The sequence below is a fragment of the Ciona intestinalis genome, chromosome 11 (genome assembly GCF_000224145.3).
Source record: "Ciona intestinalis chromosome 11, KH, whole genome shotgun sequence".
Lineage (NCBI taxonomy): Eukaryota > Metazoa > Chordata > Ascidiacea > Phlebobranchia > Cionidae > Ciona > Ciona intestinalis.
The window spans coordinates 1,271,988-1,294,251 of NC_020176.2; the positions used below are offsets into that span (position 1 = coordinate 1,271,988).

The 22,264-nt window shown below is 34.3% G+C and overlaps 2 protein-coding genes across 3 annotated transcripts; one reads left to right on the forward strand and one right to left on the reverse strand.

Moving 5' to 3' along the window:
• Positions 1 to 104: 104 nt before the first annotated feature.
• Positions 105 to 22,000, reverse strand: LOC100183274 (ankyrin repeat domain-containing protein 27-like). Of its 2 annotated transcripts, XM_018814163.2 has the most exons (26): positions 21,911 to 22,000; positions 12,921 to 13,049; positions 12,312 to 12,467; positions 11,753 to 11,975; positions 11,300 to 11,520; positions 10,623 to 10,682; positions 9,934 to 9,987; positions 9,459 to 9,524; positions 8,747 to 8,823; positions 8,388 to 8,512; positions 8,092 to 8,136; positions 7,891 to 8,029; positions 7,518 to 7,590; positions 7,211 to 7,264; positions 6,475 to 6,605; positions 5,860 to 5,942; positions 5,232 to 5,347; positions 4,871 to 4,963; positions 4,456 to 4,564; positions 3,958 to 4,133; positions 3,445 to 3,567; positions 3,164 to 3,292; positions 2,252 to 2,434; positions 1,862 to 1,981; positions 1,442 to 1,602; positions 105 to 1,282 (listed from the first exon to the last, which is right to left on the reverse strand). In XM_018814163.2, the coding sequence occupies exons 2-26, from the start codon at positions 13,020 to 13,022 to the stop codon at positions 613 to 615; spliced, it is 3,489 nt and encodes a 1,162-aa protein (XP_018669708.1). In that variant the 5' UTR covers positions 13,023 to 13,049; positions 21,911 to 22,000; the 3' UTR covers positions 105 to 612. The 2 variants fall into 2 exon arrangements, with proteins under 2 accessions (XP_018669708.1, XP_002123303.2); XM_002123267.5 differs by lacking the exon at positions 21,911 to 22,000 and having other exon boundaries at positions 106 to 1,278; positions 1,441 to 1,602; positions 12,921 to 13,095.
• On the forward strand, positions 13,353 to 21,534 carry LOC100175445 (coiled-coil domain-containing protein 40). Its single transcript, XM_009861832.3, is given in 21 exon segments — positions 13,353 to 13,505; positions 13,766 to 13,841; positions 14,033 to 14,147; positions 14,252 to 14,340; positions 14,759 to 14,911; positions 15,212 to 15,431; positions 15,628 to 15,785; positions 16,183 to 16,323; positions 16,517 to 16,620; positions 16,840 to 17,083; positions 17,385 to 17,567; positions 17,924 to 18,169; positions 18,475 to 18,688; positions 18,931 to 19,005; positions 19,008 to 19,099; positions 19,382 to 19,473; positions 19,748 to 19,868; positions 20,117 to 20,305; positions 20,610 to 20,768; positions 20,956 to 21,063; positions 21,247 to 21,534. Coding segments are annotated over 21 exon segments (2,934 nt in total). The 5' UTR covers positions 13,353 to 13,488; the 3' UTR covers positions 21,385 to 21,534.
• Positions 22,001 to 22,264: the final 264 nt, after the last annotated feature.

Consider the following 22,264-nt stretch of genomic DNA (forward strand, 5'->3'; position numbering starts at 1 on the left):
ATCTCGCGTCCCATTGTTGGAATATCGAATTCCAGTTCTAACAAGTGGCTGATAATTTCGTAACAATGCCTACTGTTGATGCTTTATGACATCACACACGTTGGACAAGAGTTTCATTTTTATCAGTTATTAAATTGTGACGTGTTACAATATTAAAGAACATTTTGATTACGTCACAATTGCAACAATTTACAAACAAAATAAATAATGAACACAGTTGCTTCAATATGACATCACAGTACTTTGCAACAACTATTATGACATAATAATCATCTTTAACCTATGATCTCTTTCACTGCTACGTCACAATCTGCAATATTTCGTAACATTGACTTAACAATCAAACCTTATTTACTTAGAAAACAATTTTTGATATATTATGTGACCAATGGGTAAAACAAAGATGTTCAGTGACGTCACGAATACCATTATGTGTATTTGTGACGTCATTCGTAGCTCAATAAACGTTACCTGGCAATTATGACGTACAATCGGCAAAAATGGTAATTCTTGATATATAAAAACTTACAGAAACTTTTTAATAAAATGGCAACAAGATTTGTTACGTAACAATACTGTTGATTATTGCACAATGATTGAACTATGACGTCGCTAACTCGTTTCATGCAGCGATAAATATGACGTCACTTCGTCACGATCCGGTTTTATTACGTCATCGTTGGAGTGCGTCTTATTTGTGAGGTCACTATTTTCATTATTGTTTGAATTTCGACTCCCGATTTCAAAATAAGGGTTGTAAGAACTTGTGGAAGGAGTTGTAACATTGTGAGACTCCAGGGTGTCACCTGGCACTTTCAGGTTGTCACTCCCGGAATGAACTTCCGTTGAGTCGATGACGTCATGTTTTACGTCACTATTATTTTTAATTTCAGCTTTTGAACCTCTGATGTCATCTGTGACGTCAGAGGTCACTTTTTTCGGATCCGCGTCAGGTTTATAAAACCCTGTCCCTGCTATTTCATCACATGATTGCTTCATATGAATGGGAGGTGTCACGGGTACATTATCATGAAACGTGAATATGGGGTTGGATGATGAGGGTGTGGTGGGGGCGGGTAAAGGGGGTGTGGTAGGGGCGGGGTCAGGGGTGAATCGTTCAAACAAATCGTTAGCCAGCATTTCATCTGCTTCTGATTGGCTTATACTTTTCTTGTAACGGTGGCATTTAATTGGCTGAGGTTGTGTTTCTGGTTGAGTGGTTTCGGTGACGTCATGATCACGTGGTGCAGACGTCAATACGGCGTACATCTCAGGGTTCTGCGATGTTATTAGCACAATTGTTACGAAACAAGAAAACTTTTTAGTCTAATTTAAAATACAACATTTCAGGAAAATGACAAAAAAATAATACAATCATTTTATACAACCATTGTAAAAATGAAAACTGAGAGCAGTTTAAAACAAAAAGTTTAAGTTTACCTCCTTAGCCATTTGTAGTGGAGTAATTCCTTGTTTATTCTTATAATAAGTCATGGCACCACTCTCCATAAGTAATGTTGCAACGTTTATGTTTCTCCACTTTACAGCTTCATGAAGAGGTGCGTCATATTTATGGTTACGAATATTCACTGATGCTCCAAACTGCACGAAAAGAGTCACATAAGTTATGACCCATACGTTACTGTTGTTAATTTAACAAATTATCTTTTTTGACAATTTTTTGACAGAACACATTAGAAATCTTAACTACGAAAAATAAATTCATTAGAACAGTCACACTATATATAAGAATAATATAACCCATTTTAAAAAAAGAATCACAAACTCCGAATAATAATGTCCAGTTTTATCTATCCACACAATATATTAAGTCTTTATAACCATAAAAACAACATATCACCTCAAGAAGAACTTCAGCACACGATGCATGGCCATTGGCAGCACACATATATATTGGGGTGTTCCCCTCTGCGTTTCTGACATCACAAACAGCTCCGTGATCCAATAACAAGCGAACAATCTGATGATGTTATAATTGGAAAATATTCTTCTTTTTTTATTTTAGGCATTACATGAACAAAAAAATCCTATTATTAATCACAAAGCTACATTCGTGATGACTTGTAAGCTGGCATGAGGTGTATGAAACAGAACACCCGTGTTATAACGATAACGACCGCCATTGCCCGCAACAGAATGGTAAATAAGTTTTATTCATTCGTTCAATGAAAGATAGCAATCGTTGAATTTTGTATTATAATGAACTAATTATGATGTCATAACAACCCACCTCTTCATATCCATACTGACAAGCAAGATGAAGAGGAGAGAGTTCGCGATCCTTGCTCTTGCATCCAACCCTCGCATCATGATCCAACAACATTCGGGTCATCTCAACGTAACCTCGCATGCATGAGATGAGGAGAGGAGTTGATCCATCGGGAGATGTAGAGTTTGCGTGGAGGATGATGTCCTGAAGATAAAAAAGTATGAACTGTTTTGATATTATGGTATATAACATCTTGCGCCGTAGATCGATGGTTTAGACGCCTGTATGGAAGACCAAAGTGACCCTGGTTTGATGCTCGACAGCGGTACTGACACTGATCGGCATATGTGTCCTTTGGCAAGACACATAACGGACATTGTAGTCACTAAATGGTAAATTTTAGTTGCTTCTTCTACATGGCACCAGATTTATAGGTGATTCTGCTGGTGAGCCACAAAAGAATGAAAATGTAAAGAAATACAGTAAGGACCTGGTGCTACAAAAACATAACAGACAAAAAAAAAAACAAATTTGGGCTTGCGTTTTTTATGTTTTACGCTTTCATAGCAGTAGATCCTTGCTGTTATGATATCTTGTTTTATTGTATATTTGTGAGGTCCTTGTTGAACATGAAGTGTGAGGAGATAAGAGTATAAATGAACTTAATTTAACCTTGCGTTTTCGGCCATTTTAGTTCAGCTACTAAGCTACAAATCGCCTGATGCACAAGTCTTTCTGCATCTTACGTACATGTAAGAAAGTACGACCTATACGTAAAACTAGTAAAAGTAACTTGTTTATCTTTGTCCAAGGACCTACACACCCACAATGAAAGCAACAACAGGTCTGGAACCCGTAACCTCTGACTAAAGGCAGGCAGGCTAACCACTGACAGATAGATTTTTAAATGTTAAAAATATACAAACACCAAACCTGCGATGGTTGACATTTGTAACACTGGCACAGCGGGTCACATGACCTATCGTCGTCCAATCCCCACCCGCACATGTACGCCACCATGTGTACATCGTTGTCTGTAACCGCTCGGTGGAGTTTCAATATCTAACATAGAAATAAAATATATGTTTAAACATAAAAATAGACGATCGTTATGGAAAAAAATGTTTAGTGCAGACATTTAAATATTTTATTAGTAAAATATAAAATTCCTATCAATGATATATAAAGAAAATACTTATTAATGATTGGTTTACCTGTTTAGGAAGGCTTGGCTTCTCCCTTTTAAACTGACCAATCAGGTTGGAGCTTTTTGGTTTCAAAGCATTTGATTGGTTAATCTTCTGTGTCAATTGATTTATATTGGAATGCTTTGTTTTCTAAGAAAAATTCTTGTTACTTTGGATTTTATTAAAATATAACAACATAAGACTAATTAATTTCTTTTTGCTATGTGTTATATCACGGTGGTAAATTTAACAAGAACAGACAAGAAAATAGGATGCAGGAGTTATTCTGAAACATTTCCATACTCGACGTTATCAAGCAAGTTTATTTCTTGCCGTATTTTAACAAAACCACTGACTTGTACCTTTGGGGCTTTATATATTATAAATACAAACAAGGTAAAATTAGCTAAATCTCAAAATCGGTAGGATTTTTAAAAATGATCGTCTATGCGAGTTGCTTTTATTAATGCTTTTTGTTTTTTTTTGTAATTAGCTACCCTGGGGCTACTTATATTTAGTTACACTTGTTTAGTTACTTACATTCACTACCGGCACAGTGTGTTCAGGTCGTAGGTTGGAATAAGTCACAGTAAGTTCCGTGTGTTGTAGAATATATTTCATCTGTGAGTTGTGAGCAACGTCTAGTGGCGATTCTTTCTTGCGGTTTTGACATGAAATATCGGAACCGCATTCAACCAATGCTTGCGCTATGGAGGCTGAATATAAGATTTCCATGGTAATTAAAATATACAATATCAGCAAACATTTTACCCCGAAGATGTATTTAACTAAGAAAAAAAATAACTAAGAAATCTGCTTCTAATCTTTATATGTAAGGCTCCTACTGCAAAGTGAACCAGAGAAATTAAAATGACCTAAAGAGATTGTCATTCATGGATAATAATGCAGTAGTATCACAATGAGCATGCAGTATATAAAACCTAGTTTGTACATTGTTTTGTACACCAAGCATTCTACATTTTTCTAACTTCTACTGTAATGGAGTAAGATTAGGCACTCAATATCTAATATACAAACCGTATCCCCATCTAGAAGCGATATGCAGAGGTATATCACCCTGGTCATTCACTGCATCAACTTTAACAACAGCCCGTACAGGGTCGTAAAATAACATCGCTTTCACACTCTGTGAAATAATAAAGATCTACTTTATCAACAATAAGTTGCAATATTACATCACACGGTTTAAAAAGTAGCAAAGTAACATACGTGGTAACTCGTAAGCTGGCACGAGGTGTATGAAACAGAACACACATGTTATAACGATTGTAGTTTTTCAGCCATAAGTGGTTAAAAGCAAGCTATAGTAGTTACAAAATCACAACCTTACTTAAAATGGATGCACCACTTTTACCAGTTCTTACATAAAACTTAACACACAACAAGGCAACACAAACCCAGTGTTATCCCACACACCAACAAACCAACTAACCCCATCATGGCCCCCATAACAAGCGAGATGAAGTGGAGTATTGTTATTGTTGTCTACAGCGTTGGCAGCAGCTTCATGATGTAACAGAAGGAACTGAAAAGAAAAGAAGAAGTTTAAAACTTATTTATTTTAACTACTTTGAATCAGAACATAAATTATCAAAAGTTGGTCTCTTATTTGAAAGATACATGGCCTCCCTTAAGAAAATTTTTAAGTAGTAACAGGCCACAAAATGGGTATCATTTTCTTAAAAAAATTGAAAAATACACAGGATATTTGGTCCCATGGCGTTTCACGCTATCGGACTTCACCAACATGGAATAAAATAGATATGACACTAAAATAATAATTGTAAACTCACAATAACACTTTGGCTTCCTTCTTGTGCAGCTAAATGCAGTGGAGTAGCACCGTGGTAATCTGATGCATTGATATCTGATCCATGGTTAAGTAACGTATCTACCACCTCATGCTTGCCTGTATTTATGGAATATTATTAAGTGCTGTATCAATGTAAGGATGGGGCTTGTTGCTTTTATGGAGGATTTTTTTTTGTAGTTGCCATACCCATCTAACCCATGCAGCAACACGGCTGAGTTGTTGCAGCAATTGCAGTTTGTAAACAAGCAGATATTTCGGTTCGTTTGATGTTTCTATCTTTGTGTGTGGGAACTGCAGTGACTTATTCAAGGTGGCCATTCCTATAATGACAGTTTTGGGTGGAAACTTGAAGAATTTAATGAATGTCACTTATTTACCCTCTCGTGACGTGGCAACGACTGTTATAACACGGGTGTTCTGTTTGATACACTCTGTACACGCTTTTTGTTTACCTTTTTATGTATGGCTGACAGTTTAGACAACCCTTTAGTGACCATTTGGTTGGAGAAATTGCAGATAAGTGTCTTGCCCAAGGACACATATGCCATCAAATGGCAGCAGCAACAAGACAAATAATTTATTTATTTCCACTAAGATATAACCATCACCTGTCACAGCTGCTATATGCAAAGCTGTTCTACCTCTGTCATCTCTTGAAGATACGCTAACGTATGATCCTCGGTTAGCTTTCCTGGGGTTAATAAAGGTCAGGAGGTTATTCTAGGTCACACTGTTACCACCTGTCAATCATTCAGTTTTAGGTTTAAATAATTATACACAATGAGGCAAGGTCAGTATTCAACAAGTAACACATATGTATGTAAAGGATCTGGTGCTACAAAAATGTAACAGACAAAAATCAAGTCCAACTGATTGCTTAATAAAATAGATATATTTTGCCGAAATGGCATCACCAGTCTCCTATTTAAATAGATTCGATTTGACTTAATTTATGTCTGTTACGTTCTCCTAGCACCAGATCCTAACTGTATTTCTTTACACAAGAATCATTTAACTCTATGAGCACCAGATCATGGGCAGATTCACAGAATTTATTACAGTTAAATATGTGTGGTGTAATCAATGATCATTTATTCAGAAAAAATCAAATTAACTGCCCTACCTACCCATAGTAACATAGAAAACAATCAAAATTGAAAAATTTAGCTTAGAATTTAAATGGTTTTATTATATGACTTATTATCCGCTAACATATTATTCACCTGTTGGACAACTTAGTGCAGTTGTTGCATTCACACAACGGGTGACACTTGTCATGGTCGTGTAAACTCTTCATATCTTGGGCTTGTCGCAATAATCTATCGACCCCAGCTACGTCAACATTCTCAATCAACTGAAAGAAATATAAAATGATTGTAAAAGATGCTCACCAGTATTGTCAGTTTGTCACTCCATGTGAAAAGTCTAGGAACATTACCTGCTATGTAAATTATTGGGTAATGGGTCTATAGCCCAAAATACTAAAAAAGATACTTGATTTGTCACTTCAGAATAAAAATACACAAAAACGTCAACTAAAATTAACTGCTATGTTATTTAGAGGGTAATGAGTAAATTCCGTAAAGATAGGAAATACTCTAAATAAACTTTAATATTAATGAGAGAAAAACAGAAACTAATTAGATGTGTTGATTTGATAAAAAAACACTTTTAATTCAATTTGTAGAACCATAAAATGAAACTAATGGTTTATGATCAGATTGCAAACAATACAAACTCCTTGTCATGTTTATGAGTGAAGCAACATAGTTGTAAATCAACATTTAAACACACAATAAATATCCCAGGCATCAATGGCATGTGAATAACATTAACACCTAGATGATAAAAGCCAGTGACCTTTACTAAGTTAATTGGTGGAATATATTAGCAGGATATGGGCTAACTAGTGGGCCAAAACGGAACAGACTGTTAAATATACACTGCTTGATACTTTACCTTGAATAAATGATGGAGTTCTTGCGTTTGTTCGTGTGAAGACAATGCAGACAACTAAACATATAATTGGTATGTTTATATAAGGTTTGGTATGTTTATATAAGGTGTAAAATTGATTGATTTATTAGATTAAAAATGTAGTTACAATGGCTAGTTCATTGTTTTAGGTGGTTTAGTCATTTATAATACTAAGACCTGTCAATCTTATTGTAAGACCTGTCAATCTTATTATAAAATGGGAGTGTTTTAGGCAAAAAAGGTGTATGTTTTAGTTTTACTAAAAAAATGTTGCTTATGTGATTCTCACCTTGGTGCGATCTATTTTAATATTTCTGTTCCGTACATGTTCCACTGCTGCTTCCAGTGTTGCCAGATAAAAACTGAGAATATAATATATCTATGTTAATTGTTAATTATAGTTGCACTTAATATTTTTTCATTAGTTACAAGTTTTGACAACCACTGAGGAAAACGAAATAAAAGCTAGTCAGCACAGTGTTGGCGTTTGTATTTACAGAGCAGTTAGTAATATCTAATTTATAGTTTGTTTATATTTACCCAACATGAGTTAACATGCAGGTTTTTGAATGCATGCATATTAAATATGGTTGAATATTTAAAAGCTAGCAAGTTTATAAATTAAAAATATGAGACATTTAATGTTAAAACTTGTCACAGACCTGTGTTGATCTTTGTTTGTTTTTGTAAAGTAGAAATACTTCATGTACATCAAGTTTGCCAACCAATTGGTTATCTCACATTTTAATACTAAGTAGATTAATATAGGGAGCAGATCATCTGATGACATCACAATGGGTTCTGTTGACAAACAATGATGTTTACACAATACACAATCACACCATGTATGATATCATAATCACCATTCTTATTTGTAGCTTCAGAACGATCGTTTGCATTGATTTGAACTAGAAAAAATATATCAAGGTAGTTTTCTGGTAATAAGGCATAACTCGATAAAAAAAACTCCTAACAGTTTGTTTAAGTAGAATTAGTATCAACATCAAAAGTTTGTAACTTTTGCCTAAAATAATACAAACTTGAAGCTAAAGTTTGATAGCTTATAAAATATTGGCCAAGCACATGTTTAATAACACTTGATTTACCAAGAACTTCACATAAGATAATAAAGTCAACAAAACTAAAACTGCCAACTTACGAGTTGCTTGGCTTGTCCTCGGAGATAAAAACCGAATCGTGTTTTCCAGGCATTCAAGTTTTTCACCCGGTGTTCGAAACCTGTTCATCATAGACAACTCACGGCGAGCCCGTGGTATTCCTGTGCTGTATGTTATTTCTATGTTAGTTGGTGTGTAATTATTCATGTTAACAATACTTACGAGAAAAACTTTTTTTACCAAAACGACAGTTCTGCAACCATTTGTAGTAAATTAAAAAATTAAGGCAAATAAAACAAAATTATTTTCTCTAAAAATTATTTGTAAAATAAAAAAGATACTGTAAGCAACTTTTATCATACAAGACTACATGATGACATCACAAAGCTCATTATCTCACCATAATTCCTCTTTTATTTCAAGGTCGTCATATTTAACAGAACTTAAGTTTCGAGTGATCTTGTTCAGTTGTTCATCCTGTTCATGGATAAACAGTTTATGGATAAACATGGATTGATCATTATAACTTAATAAACATAATTAAATTATAAGAGGTCCAACTAGCCATACATTACAAAAATACTGAAAAAATCCCCACAAATACTCACACATTAAGTTTCATATAGATGAGTAACTTGTAAGCAGACATGAGGTGTATAAAACAGAACTCCTATGTTATAATAACTGTCACCGCCCAGCCATACAAGGATAAATAGCATTATTTCAAATAATCCTTATTTTTTCAACATGAGTGAAAATTGTGAAATGGTAATAACAGGAGTAGAAATCACATTGCCATAATACCTTTGTAGATAATGCTGATGTAAAATGTGCAATTAAACATAGTTCTAGATTTACCAGAAAGAAAACTTGTATTGGAATGTTGTCTTTACGTCAACCATTGTTAAAAACTACACATGATACCTTCACCCAATGTACTCTCATATTAATATAAAGACACACGATGTTATGTATACTTGTCAAACATTAATACATGCAACACAAACATGTTATAAAGAATTAATAATTACAAGCTTGAGATACACACAATGGTGATGAGTTGAGTTGTTGTGTTATGTACATTACAAACAAATCTAATGCATAATATTTACCTGTACCGACATAATGTCGTTTAACTCTCTCATGTTCACAACATATGTTCCATGCAGTATGTAGCTCTGTGGAGCAGTTTATGCAGAAAATAAATATTAGAAATCATAATTTATATTTACAATACCTTTATCCTCAATGATACTAGTATATAATACTATTCTTATGGCATTTTTTCTTTGTATAGGTTTATGACCACCAACGTATTCAACCCACTAGTAACTAACTGGTTTGTTCTTAAGATTAAGAATGTGTAAAAGCACGCCTACAGCATCAACCAAAGTCACCATGTAAAAAACCAAAGAATACACCAATTAACACATACTTTTACTAAACATAGAAACTAAACAAAATATAGCCAACCCTTAAAAAAAACAAGTATGTTACAAAAAAACTGTTAATCCATATATTATACCCTTGGGAATTAAATAACAGGTAAAAACAAATCAAAATAATACTAAACATTTAATATTCCACCTCTAATGAAGAATAGAGTGCTGTTTGTTGCGAAGGAACCTCTATGTATTTTTTCTACAGAAATAATATCAAATAAGTTATAATATGTTATTTAAAGGGCCTAAACACACCCCACGTCACTTTTATTTTTTATGGTAAATTCATAAAGCGACCGTTTTATTGATTCCAAAAATACTTTGCTTATTAGAATTGGTCCAGTATAGGCGGAGATATTCATCCTCAAACAGTGATGTCTAGCGCTATCTTTTTTTACTACGAGCTCCGTGATTGTGACGTAGGAACGTACTAGTCACGTGACTGATTCATTCGTAAAAGCGAAACCTGCGTTTTTTTTGTGCTTTTTTGCGTTTTTTTTGTTCTCTCGTTTTTCGCTGAAAACACTGCCTCTCGCCTTTCTGAATGAGAGCGGCCACGCTTCAACAATTTTGTTACGTGTTTGTCACGTGGGTAGTACACTTCTCAATTTTTTTCGCCACGCAACTTTCAAATCAGTTTTTTGAATTTCACGGTGTTTGAGCTGGAATATCTTTGGTTATACAGAACCGATTAAAACAAGTAAGGTGTCGTTGGAATTAGAAAAACACACTCTATCGATTAAAGCGAAGTACATTTGGGGTGTGTTTAGCCCCTTTAAATGAATAAAACAATAATAAGGCTTGCTAAACATTTAAACACAAAACCAAACCCACCAGTTTTGAATCTTTTATCACGTTTTGAACCATGCTTGTTATGAATTTCTCCGCACATTCCTGTGATAATTAGTTGCCTGTTATAAAATTTTATCACAAACTCCATAAAAAAAGTTATACAGTCCATGAAATTTACTTCACCACACTGCAGGTTTAAATAGAAAAAATTAGTTATAAGTTATAACATATTTCGTCATTCAGTTAAAACGCTCTGGACTGTACATTTTGAGATTTAATCAAGTATTACAGGTATTTTTGGAAAATATTTATATAGAAGCTCAGTGTACCATGGAAAATTAATACAAGCACATTTTTGCAGGTGCAATATTATACTAGGCATTGTTAAATACCTTTATTATACATTGAGCGGTAAGTGGCCTATTGTTGCGATTTTTCTACAGCAGCAGCGAATAATGCTGCACTAACTACCAAGACAATTGCCTAATGCTGTGGTGAATTTCAGTGACTGTATATATAAAATATAACTTATATTAATTCAATAAATCATAGGCACCAAACTTTTAAAAATGCAGGGTAGCGAGGGAAAGTGTGACACGCATTTCTATAGCACCAATTTGTTCACATTGTTTACTGATTAAGGTAATGCAGAAAATCACAGAGTAGGGCTGCCTACCCTGCCACCCCAGGTTTGGCGTTTATAGATTAAATAAACTCACAGCAACAACTTTAGCTTCCACCACAAGTTCATCGCTTGATTTTAACGACCTCACTTCATAATTACATGGATATTTCCTCTCGGACACAAAATGGGTGATCCTCTCATCAATGAAATGATGCAACCTCTTCCCATGATAAGCCCGCGTCCACACATATGATCCATACGACTCCCAGCGAGGTCCGGATGCTTTCTCAACTTCTGATGAGGAAGATTCTTCATCTGTAGGCGAAAAGAAGTTAAAGAAAACTTTTACCCAATTTATTTACATACTTTTTTAAATCTAATGTATTTGGGAAACACTTTGAGTTTATAATTTACAGCAGTTTTTTAAGGGTTTTAAATTTAAAAATACACCACTTGCTCTTACAGTACCTAGCCTTACAAAAACTTTGTTCATTTTTTAATATTTTTATTATTTAATGTGGATTCAAACTGAAACAGTCCTACTTGCCTCCTACAGACACTAGGTGTTGCTCAAGAGGTTGTGAAAGACAGAGCACAACGTAACTCTCATCATGTTGGTTGAAAAATGTTTCTTCGAATAGAATTTGGGAAGTATGAGAAGTTTCAATATGTAATTCTAATCTCTCACTACGTTTATCATAGGATGGAATGTTGAAGTTATTGGTGAAACCTTCCCCACAAGTTACTGTTGGTCCAGTGATAAAAACTTCCTGTGAAAAAATAGAGTTTGTATGTGAAATAAAAGTGCTGTCAATTAAATGACATGTCTCATAACTTATTTCAGTAAAATATACGCTTTATTAAAATTTATAGGGTAAATGTCAACTTGTGAAGGGTCAATACATTCCTTTCAAACTAAATAGAGATAAAATTATAAAAACATAACAGCATAGGTTGCACTAATTCTTTAACCCACCTTCCTACCTTATGTTATAGAATTGAACAAGGGAGATACAAAAATAAAAAAAACACATATCTTAAGTAAGCAAAAAATAAATACAAAAACATGGGTTTAAATATAATAAACAAACATAGAATAAACCCACCTTTCCATTATAAGTTAAATATTTATTCGATTCCACTTCAGGTTTATCTCCGTAAACCACAAGTTGTTTTAAAATATGAGATTCGAATGACTTCTGTGAAAATAAGTCGCCATCTTCGATCCCACCTTTCCATGATCCCACACGTGGTATGCATATCTGTGAAATAAAAGTATTTTGGAATTTATTGCACTGTATGCGGGCTCTTAAACATATAATGTTTTGGTGTTATTTTGTTATTCAAAACTTGTATAATGCAATATGACAAAAATGATACTGGATATCTCTTGTTATTTACCTTTATTATATTTTTTTAATTTTTTATTATATTTTATGTTTGACATATTGTTGGATAACCCATTCATCACCATACACTTATTTGAACTAAGGTTCATGTTTAGGTATGTCTTGGTGTTTCTTAACTCTAGCGTCTAGCCCAAAGGCACTTAAATTTTTACAGAACGTTAAAGCATGTACAAAACATCAAACCCTTTTTTGAGTTTACTAATTAGTTTTTTTGGCAGTTTTAAGAAACATTGTTCCTATCGTATTTCCAGTGTGAACTTTCAATGATTTTATGTATTATTACATTAGACGTGACACGTGACTTACCATCCAACGTTCGTTTGTTGCTCGTATAAATAAATCCTCATGCTTTTGTGATAGAGCCAAGTACCAACCGTTCTCGGTTAAATCTTCATCATAGGCTGACATACTTCACTTTCCGCGCTGAACCATCTACTACAATCTTAGTTTACAAAACGTACAATACGTATACAGACTTCCAAAATCTTAGTTTACAAAAACGTACAATACGTATACAGACTTGATAAAATTATACGAAAGAAACTAAGAATTGCAAAGCAAAGTCATCGGTATATAAAATATTGTTATTTAATTATGTTTGTTTTTTGTTATTGTTTTTATTCCCAAAATCAGAATTTAAAAACACTTTTGTTTAAAAATAAGCCTTTATAAATAACTTACAATAAATAACTTATCACATAAACACATTTTTGCTGGTTTTAACTTCTTTACTGGAAACACTGGTTGTTATTGGCAACGAACACAAAACAGATTTTTAGAAATTTCAAGGTTTGTTTTGAAACGTTTTGTTGTTGTAAAATAGACAGTTTCTTGAAACTGCAATAAGTATTTATATTCACAAAGCAAAGAAAACATGGCGGATCATCCAAGGTAAGAATTTTTGGGATTAAATAACTAATATCATTAAAAATGTAAAAATTTTGTTTTGCATTAATACAACTCCCTGCTTCAAATTTTCTTTTTTCTTTTGTGTATTTAGCAAACGGACACATTTTCACCTCACATCAGTTTATTATTATTGACGAAGAATTGTCAAAATTAGTCGTACTTTAAGGCTTACATGTATTATAAATGCCACACAGGAGCACAATCCAATAAATTGATTCTTACTTTCAAATTCAATCTCCCAGGGATTCAGAAGGAGAAGATGAACAACCCGGTTTCGCAAAAGCTGTTTCTAAAGTGACAGTGAAGGCTCTACAAGAAGTATGATTATACATACTAAAATCAAACCTTACTTTTATTAAAATTTTAACCAATAATCCTTTTGCGTTTTTGTGTGTCAGTTTTATTGCTGATTATGTTGTGATATTTTGTAGGACATTGGCATAACATCTATTTTGGCATTGATATATACAAGAGTACAACATTTCATTAACTTCATATTCACCATGCAGTTAACGCTGGATGACATGCCTTCTGTTGAAACTTCGTTAAACATCGGACCTCCCCCAACTTCCACCGGGAGTGATGAAGAGCTGAGGAGGAGTCGACCTAGCAGCGCCACCCAAGGTCAAAAGTTCATTAATTATATACAATTTCTTAAAACAACACAATAGTAGTGAGGCCAAAAAACGTCTTTAAATAGCTTCTAATTATCGTGGTGTGTTTCACAGGAGAGACAAGCACATTATTGCGCAATCTAGGGGAAGGATTGGGGCATATTGACACAGAGACCGAAGATGAACACGATGATATGGATCAGGTAAAGATTTTCGTAAGAAATGAGATATTTGAGACCTCACATGTGATAAACGTTTACTACTTCCAACCATTCTATACGACTGAGGTTCTATTGCAAGCCGCACGAGGGAGCCCCTGGGTTAAGTCCAAAGTTAGCCTATAACCCCAACAACACCCTTCATTCCTGCAATACATTGACTTCCTTCTATGTGATGATATTCAACTACCTGTTCCACGATTCGGCAAACTTTTGCTAAAGCTCGTTCAGCTGCACTAGCCATAATATTTTTTATTTGTTGTAGCTGGTACAGCGAACAAGGCATGAATCATTCATGATGAATGTATAACCCCGGCCACACACTCTTTTATTCCACCACACTCCCTATATACTCTAGGCCCAATGAGGCTGTTCTCAATGATCTAATCATGTTTTTCCTTAGGGAATGGAATCTGACTCCGACAGAGAGGATGAAGTTCAATCAGATCTTGTTGTTCTTGATCCTGATCATCCTCTCATGAGACGGTTCCAATCAGCGCTTAAAACCCAACTCAGTAAACAACTGGAGAAAGCTCGATTAGAAAGAAAGGAGTTGGTGAGTTGATGGTTCGTGGTTCAAACCACAATGAAGGGAGATGTTAATTTGTGTTTGACAAAAATGTTAAATATTTTTTGACTTGTGATTGGACAGATTTAAAGTGGAAAAATGTATTTAATTTGCATATTGGTGTATTATTTTTGTAATAGACCACTCGGTAAATACAACCATTTAATGAGCTGTGGTTTTGGGTAAGTTATTATTCTTACAATAATGGGATAAAGTTATTAATTTTGTGACAGTTTTTCATATAGTTTTTAAACTTTATTTCTGTAACCCATAAGTTGTGTTGTCCAGATGGATGATTTAAAACGTAAGAAAACAACAAGGGAAGAAGTTGGTGTGACGTTGTATGGAGTCCAACAAGAGCTTGCACGTCAACAATCCAATCTTGAACAACTTCATGACAAACACGCAATGTCAGCGGAAAGAAGAAGGAACAAAGAGCACGATCTTCAGAAGGTCCGGGAGAAATATAAAGAGGTTCAATCTCAATCAGAGAGAGAACGAAAGAAGAGTAAGTTTTTTGTTTCAAATATTTGTTTTTTGGTCACACTGTATTCCTCTTCCTTTTAGAAAATATTTTAAATGTGTCCTGCCTACAACATTTGCAGTTAAGTCTAGACTTCAATGGTTTTCAATGGAACAATAGCTTCCAAGATCCCTAACACAACATATTTGTGATTGCATATTTATTCTTTGTTTTATTTCAGACTCGGAACTACAGACAGAGGTGGAGAACCTGGCCACAAGGTTGTTCTATATGCAGAATGCTAAGGAAGATATTCGTTCTGACATCGCTGTGATGAAACGAGCTGCTGAGAAAGCTGACGTGGAAGTCACACAAGCTGAGATGATTAAGAAACAACAGGTGAAGGGTTGTTTCTGTTAATTTAGCTTTTATTGGTAATACTAGTGTTCTGTTCTGGATGGCAAGCAGTATTAGCTATGTCTGATTGTGCACACATTGTAAAAAGCTTCATTTCCTTAACAGTTGTCATACTAGTGTATTTAAAGAACATTTATACTCCCCATGGTATCACCTTGGGTAGATTTATGACTGACCAACTATAAGGATTGTCAGCTTATAAATCCAGTGTTAGAACAAAGTATGTTTGTACACATCTTGTAAAAGCTTCATTTCCTTGTCAATTGTCATACCAATGCATAGAATTTCATCATGATTCATGGTATCAACCTGGATATATTTATGACTGACCAACCATAACAAATTATTATTAATCCACTGTTTCAACAAACTATCACAGGATCTCCGTGTGAATCGATTGACGGAACGAGTGGAACATCTTCGTGAAACAATCGCGATGTACGAAGCACAACAATCCGCACAATCTGAGGAAACTTTGGCAGCTAAGCAATCATTACATGAAGCAAGAGATGAAATTGAGGTGTAACATTATGCGGGGTGTGGGGTTTTAAAACAAGAGCAGTTCGCTTTGAACAAGGAAAAATTTAAAGAAAAATATTCCAATTTTAGTTAATCTAAAGCAGTGGTCTTCTTTGCCCAACCGTCACTTATAATCACTTGGTATTGTAGGAGGTTGTGTCTGTAGCATTCTTAACACTTACCCACCCCACTAGGCAATCAACCTTGAGAAGAAACAGCTTTATCAACAATGGAACTCAAGTTTGATTGGAATGAAAAGAAGAGATGAAGCTCATGCTGCAATGCAGGAAGCTCTCAGGTTTGTTTTCACTAATGGACTATTTATCTTGGCTGCTGTTTCTATTAGACTCATTGATTTATTACACTCTTTGTTGGTGAGGTTCTTGTCAAGGACCTGGGATTTATGCAAGATTTGTCCCCTTCACCCTTCGGAATTCTATTAAACTAAATTCAAGAGTGTAAAAGTATTCTGGTATTTATAACAAAAAGATATGCATTTTTATGATTTCTTTTATAGCTTGGCCCAGCAACAAGTTAAATCTCTTGAGACAGAGATTAGCGGATACAAACGTTCCATTCAAAAAGAAGAAGAAAGAAATGAAACGTTAACAATGGTCCTCAACAAAGCAGAGACCGACAAAACTGTTACCAAGAAATTGATTAAACAAAATTTAATCAAACAAGATTCCTTGAAACAGACGTACGGAACTTACAGTCGTACTCTGCATGAGACGGAACAAGCTTATAATAAAGCTACCACTGTGAGTGTCTGTTTTATGATGTATATAGGGTTCAATGAATTTAATGGCAATTATTCAATTTAAATATGAGTCAGTTTAATTTGCCACATGATCCTGTTTTATAAAACAATGCATGATCTTATTTTTGTAAAATAACTAAAGTGAAGTAACTATATGTGCATGAATAGTATAAAATAGGACATCTGTGGTAAAACTTTTAAAGTTACACTCCATGCAAAACTATAAATGTGACATTTACTTATGGTTGAATTTGGCCCAACGAAAATATTCATTTTTTCTATTAATGTTATTTCTATGTCAGGAACGCTCAATGCGATTGAGTGAGATCAATGCTCTTCGTAAACAAATTGAGCGTGAATATCTGGAGAAAGTTGCTTTGGAAGATCGTATTATGAAGGACCTACAGCAACAACTAACTGCGGATAAAGCTCAGAATTATACCGTGAAAGTTACACAAGATATCAGACAAAAGAAGAAAAAACTTGTAAGTTTTGTCGTACAAACTTAGATATTGGTAAAATATATATATGTGTAGTATTATATTAGTTGACTTTTGTTCATTACTGATTTATTGATATTTCATACATTTAGTAATGTGTGGGTAAATATTCCTTTTTAACTAAAGCCTAAAGATGAACTAAGCGTCTAAGTGTTATCTTCACTTACTATGACATTAAAAAACACAAGGTTTCTCTTTAACATACCCCTTTAAAAAGCACTACTTCATTATAATTATGCCATGATATAGGCGACCCGAATAAAACAGTGAAACATTGCTTTTAAAAAAACAAACTGTCAATAAATCTTAATTAGACTCACGTAATTATGTTATTTCTATAGGAAGCTGATTACTCGCAAGTGGAGAATGAGATGGCACGGTGTTCGTTGCAACACACAGAGTGCACGTCACGGATCCGACACCTTACAATCCAGTGTGAGGAGCTAGAGAGCGATATTTCGTCTAAAAACGACCTGATTAGTCGAGCAGAACAAGAAGCATCCAAGCGCAACGCGATTATTGAACGTAAACAAACAGCTATCGACCAATATAATAAGAAGCTGGAGCAACTACTGGCTAACAGTGGGGTGAGAAACTTTTATTTATTAGAAATCTTCTGGTAAACCAAAGACTATCGTATTTAGTTATAAAGGGGTTGATTATGATATAAGGTGGGAAAAACACCAAACTTGATTTTGAAATTAATACTCTCTGTGGTTGGACTAAAACATACTTTACATCAGGACATCATCATCATCAATAAGATGTTTAAGGGCATTATAACAATGGCTTGGTCTCTGATTTTAACACTGCTGGTATATGGGTATGAATGAATAAACTTACAATCGAGCAATCTTATTCAAGCTGTGTTAACGTAGTTGTTTTGGTTCAGGGCGAAGAGATTGGACCTCTGGAAATTCAGATCAATTCACTGAGCAAACAAATTGAAGGTTCATCTCAAGGAATTGCTGAATTACAAAGATTCTGGCTCCGTCAGCAACATGAGTTGGTTCAGTTATCTAAGGAGAGGGAACAACAAAATGTAGATGTGGATAAGTTGAAGAAACAACACACCATTCTTACACAGAAGAAACTTAGAATAGAAGGTTGGTTGCTTGGTTGGTGGTGTCAGAGTTCTTGGGCAAAGCATTGAACATTATAACCTAGGGATTACCAATGAGATTTTATACTTATATTTTCTACATTTATTTTATATGCTTGGTATCTTAACAGTGAAGATTTTATAATACGCATTTTGTACAAGAATATGCCACAATTGTAACTTGACAGTGTGCATGAGATGTATACATCCTTTACTTTTGTTCAGCACTTGAATCTTAAATTTTAGGGGAAATAGATCAACAGATCCAAGAACAAAATGAGATTGAACGTTCAGTTCGCAACATGCAAAACGCAATGGTGAAGTTAACACATTGCTAAGTAAGGAGAAAGGAATCCAAGAAACACTCGAACAAGGAAATATTCTCACTGAGAATGAGTTTATCCAAGAATTAAAGGTAGTTTAATAGTTTTGGTGTTTTTTTTTTCATGAAGTTAAGGAAACAATAACCTACATGGGTTGGTGGGCAGAACAAATTTACATGGGTGTTTAAAGTTCTGTTTAACTTACAGTGTAGTATGTTAAAAATGCAACCACAAACTGAAAGTTGTACCTGCCTGGCCCCTAGTTTCACATGGGTGTTCTGTCTCATATATCTTGTGCCAGCTTACAAGTAACCATAAACCATGTATGTTACTTTGTGAGTGATTATTTAATAAAACTCAAACTTATTGTACAGGAAGCAGAACTTGCTTCAATACAAATGCAAACCAAGTTGGAAGGATTGCAGGAAGAGAAGGAGAGACTTCTTAACAGTTTGATTGAAGCTGAGTAAGTTGGATTTGTGGTAATACTTAAAAACCTATTTATGAGTTGCCACTTTTATGTCACAAGATGTCCAAGTTGCAGTGTGTGAATGGGCGGACCTGAATTTTGGTTGGTTTGGTAATTGTTATACTCTTGGGCAGGACTTATACAGTTGTGTTAAAAATAATTTCAGTTGTGTGAATGTGCAAATATGACTTTTGTTGTGTTGGAGCATGTACATCTTATAAACTTTGCACATTAGATGTATAGTATTAATAAAATCTCAAATTTTGAACAGGCGTCAGATAATGCTGTGGGAAAAAAAGACACAACTGGCCAAGGAGACAAGGTCAGCTGTTGATTCCGAGGTTGGGCAGGGAGAGATGAGAGCAATGAAAGCTGAGATTCATAGAATGCAGGTGATGTATGAAATGTATGCTAGGAATTCATATAAAGATGTGTTCTCTTTGCCTTTATTGGGTCAACTATAAGATTTTACCCAACAAGTATGCGAAGTCTACTATGATTTATTTAAAAGATCTTTACTTGGTGTATTTGACATTTTATGACCATTGAGTTAAATACACAGCACAAGTGTTGCAAAATACTTACAAGATCATTTTAATATAGTATAGTTACATCACAATGCATGATTATCCCATCACAGGTACGATACACACAACTCATGAAGCAACAAGATCAGATGATGAGGGAAATGGAACAAGTGGTGTCACGTCGTGAAACGATTGTTACACGTGGGGAAGCACAATCAAAGATTGACAGAAAAACTCCAACCAAAGGAACATTCCAGAAGAAACTTTTAGAAATAAAAAAGAAAGTAAAACAAACACAGAAGGTGAGAGAGGGGATTATTTAAATTAGCATAATATAATTTATCTTTTCGAAAACAGTAGCACAGATCTAATTAATTGAAACAATGAAAAGCACAGAATTGGCAAACAACAGTTTATGTGTTTCAGTTAAAGGTCTTTCTTTACCAGCATGCAACTTTTTACCGTAAAATATGGACAACCTGTTAAAAATGTTATGTGCTATTGCTTGGTTAGTTTAAAAACACTGTAGCACATAGAGAATGTAAATACTGCTCCATCGTTGCACCGTTTTTAAGGATGTGAAATTGTAATCTTTTAAACCACCAGGATGCAGAGACATGCGACACCGATATTCGACAACTTCGTGAGAATCAAGCAGAGGTCGGAAGAAATTTGGAAGAAAAACAAATAGCTGTTCAACAGTTACAAGGGATGGTAGATACACTGGAGGGGGATATCGAGCATCTTGCCGAAATTAAACAGAGAGTATGTTGTTTGTATGTTATTTCAACTTGTAAAATAGGAAAACTATTTTCTTAGAAAACATGAAAGGGTGTTAAAACTGACATACTGGTCATAAGTCTTTAACTTTATACACATGCGAAACTTAAAGTGTGATTTTGTATTTAGTTGACAACATGATGACATGTTAACCATTATTTGATCCACACAGAACTTGAATGATCTTGTTGCAAAACAAACTAAAGTAAAACATCTTCAATCACTGAAAGCAGGGAAGTACACCCCAATATGTAAGACTGAAGAAGCTTTAACTAATGAGGTAGGCCGATTTATCTATGTTTTATTCTAAAATATTGTAAGAAAAAATAATAATACAAACATAACCAAAGTTATTATTTATGTGGTCCTCACTACTAACTTTGTCCAAATATACTATTTTCTCTTTGATAGTTGAAAGTTTTAACTATTCACCCAAGCTATAACATACCTTTAATGTTTTTAGCTACAAAAGCAAGATGATCGTATGAATCACACTGTTAACATACTCGATCGTATAACACAAGAGTTCCCACATACCCAACAAGCTGTTAGGAGAGTGGTTGTAACATATGGACCAGAACAAATGGCATACGATGAATAATTGTGATGTTTAACAACAATTTATGACATATAAATACTCTGCTAGAAGCTGTTGTACCTGCTGTGCATATGAGTTTCTGCTTTAATGTTAAGTATAGATTGTTGCAACCGAATTGCCATTGCATTCAATACATTTCAACTTAACACTGTATGTGAAAATGTCTCCTTAGAGGTTTCAGTAACTTAGGCTAAAACAAGACTAGGCATTATATTTCATCTAGGCTATGCTTAAAACAGTAGAAATGGGTGTTTAGATATCTTAAAGTGCAATGCTTCATGTATGTTTATTGTTTAGTGTTATGAGGACACTGTGAACGTTGCATGTGTGAGCATTGCATAGACATATTTAGGCATGTTTGGAGTCACTTCATAATCAGTGTTCGTTTATAACATATTATGTTGATTGGATTTAATCTTCATTACAAAGCAATTTTATCTAAACAATCTATAAGGATTAATTTCCATGGAACTTAACAAAAAATACACATCCCAATTACCTAACGTTTGGCTAAATTATCTCAACTTACCTCTTGTCTCTAAATCATTTCAGTCCTTTATAATTTTGTTCCAAGAATTTAGTCAATTTATCAAATTCTATATTTTTTTAATTCTTTTGCTAAAATAATATGAATTAACAAGCAAACCGAGTTTCAATTAATAGGCACGTTTCATTAGTTTAAGTCGAGACAAACTTTTATGTTTAAACTGATAGCCTATATCTAAACTGAAAGTTACATTCGTAACTTAAGTGCGCCACAAGACAGCAGTAAATTGTGACTAGAGACTAAAGATGTTGGCCTAAATTCCGCGCGCGGTAAGAGCACGATGACGTTGTTTAAAATTGGATGGCAGGCCTTTGCCTCATGCTCTAGGTCAGGTAA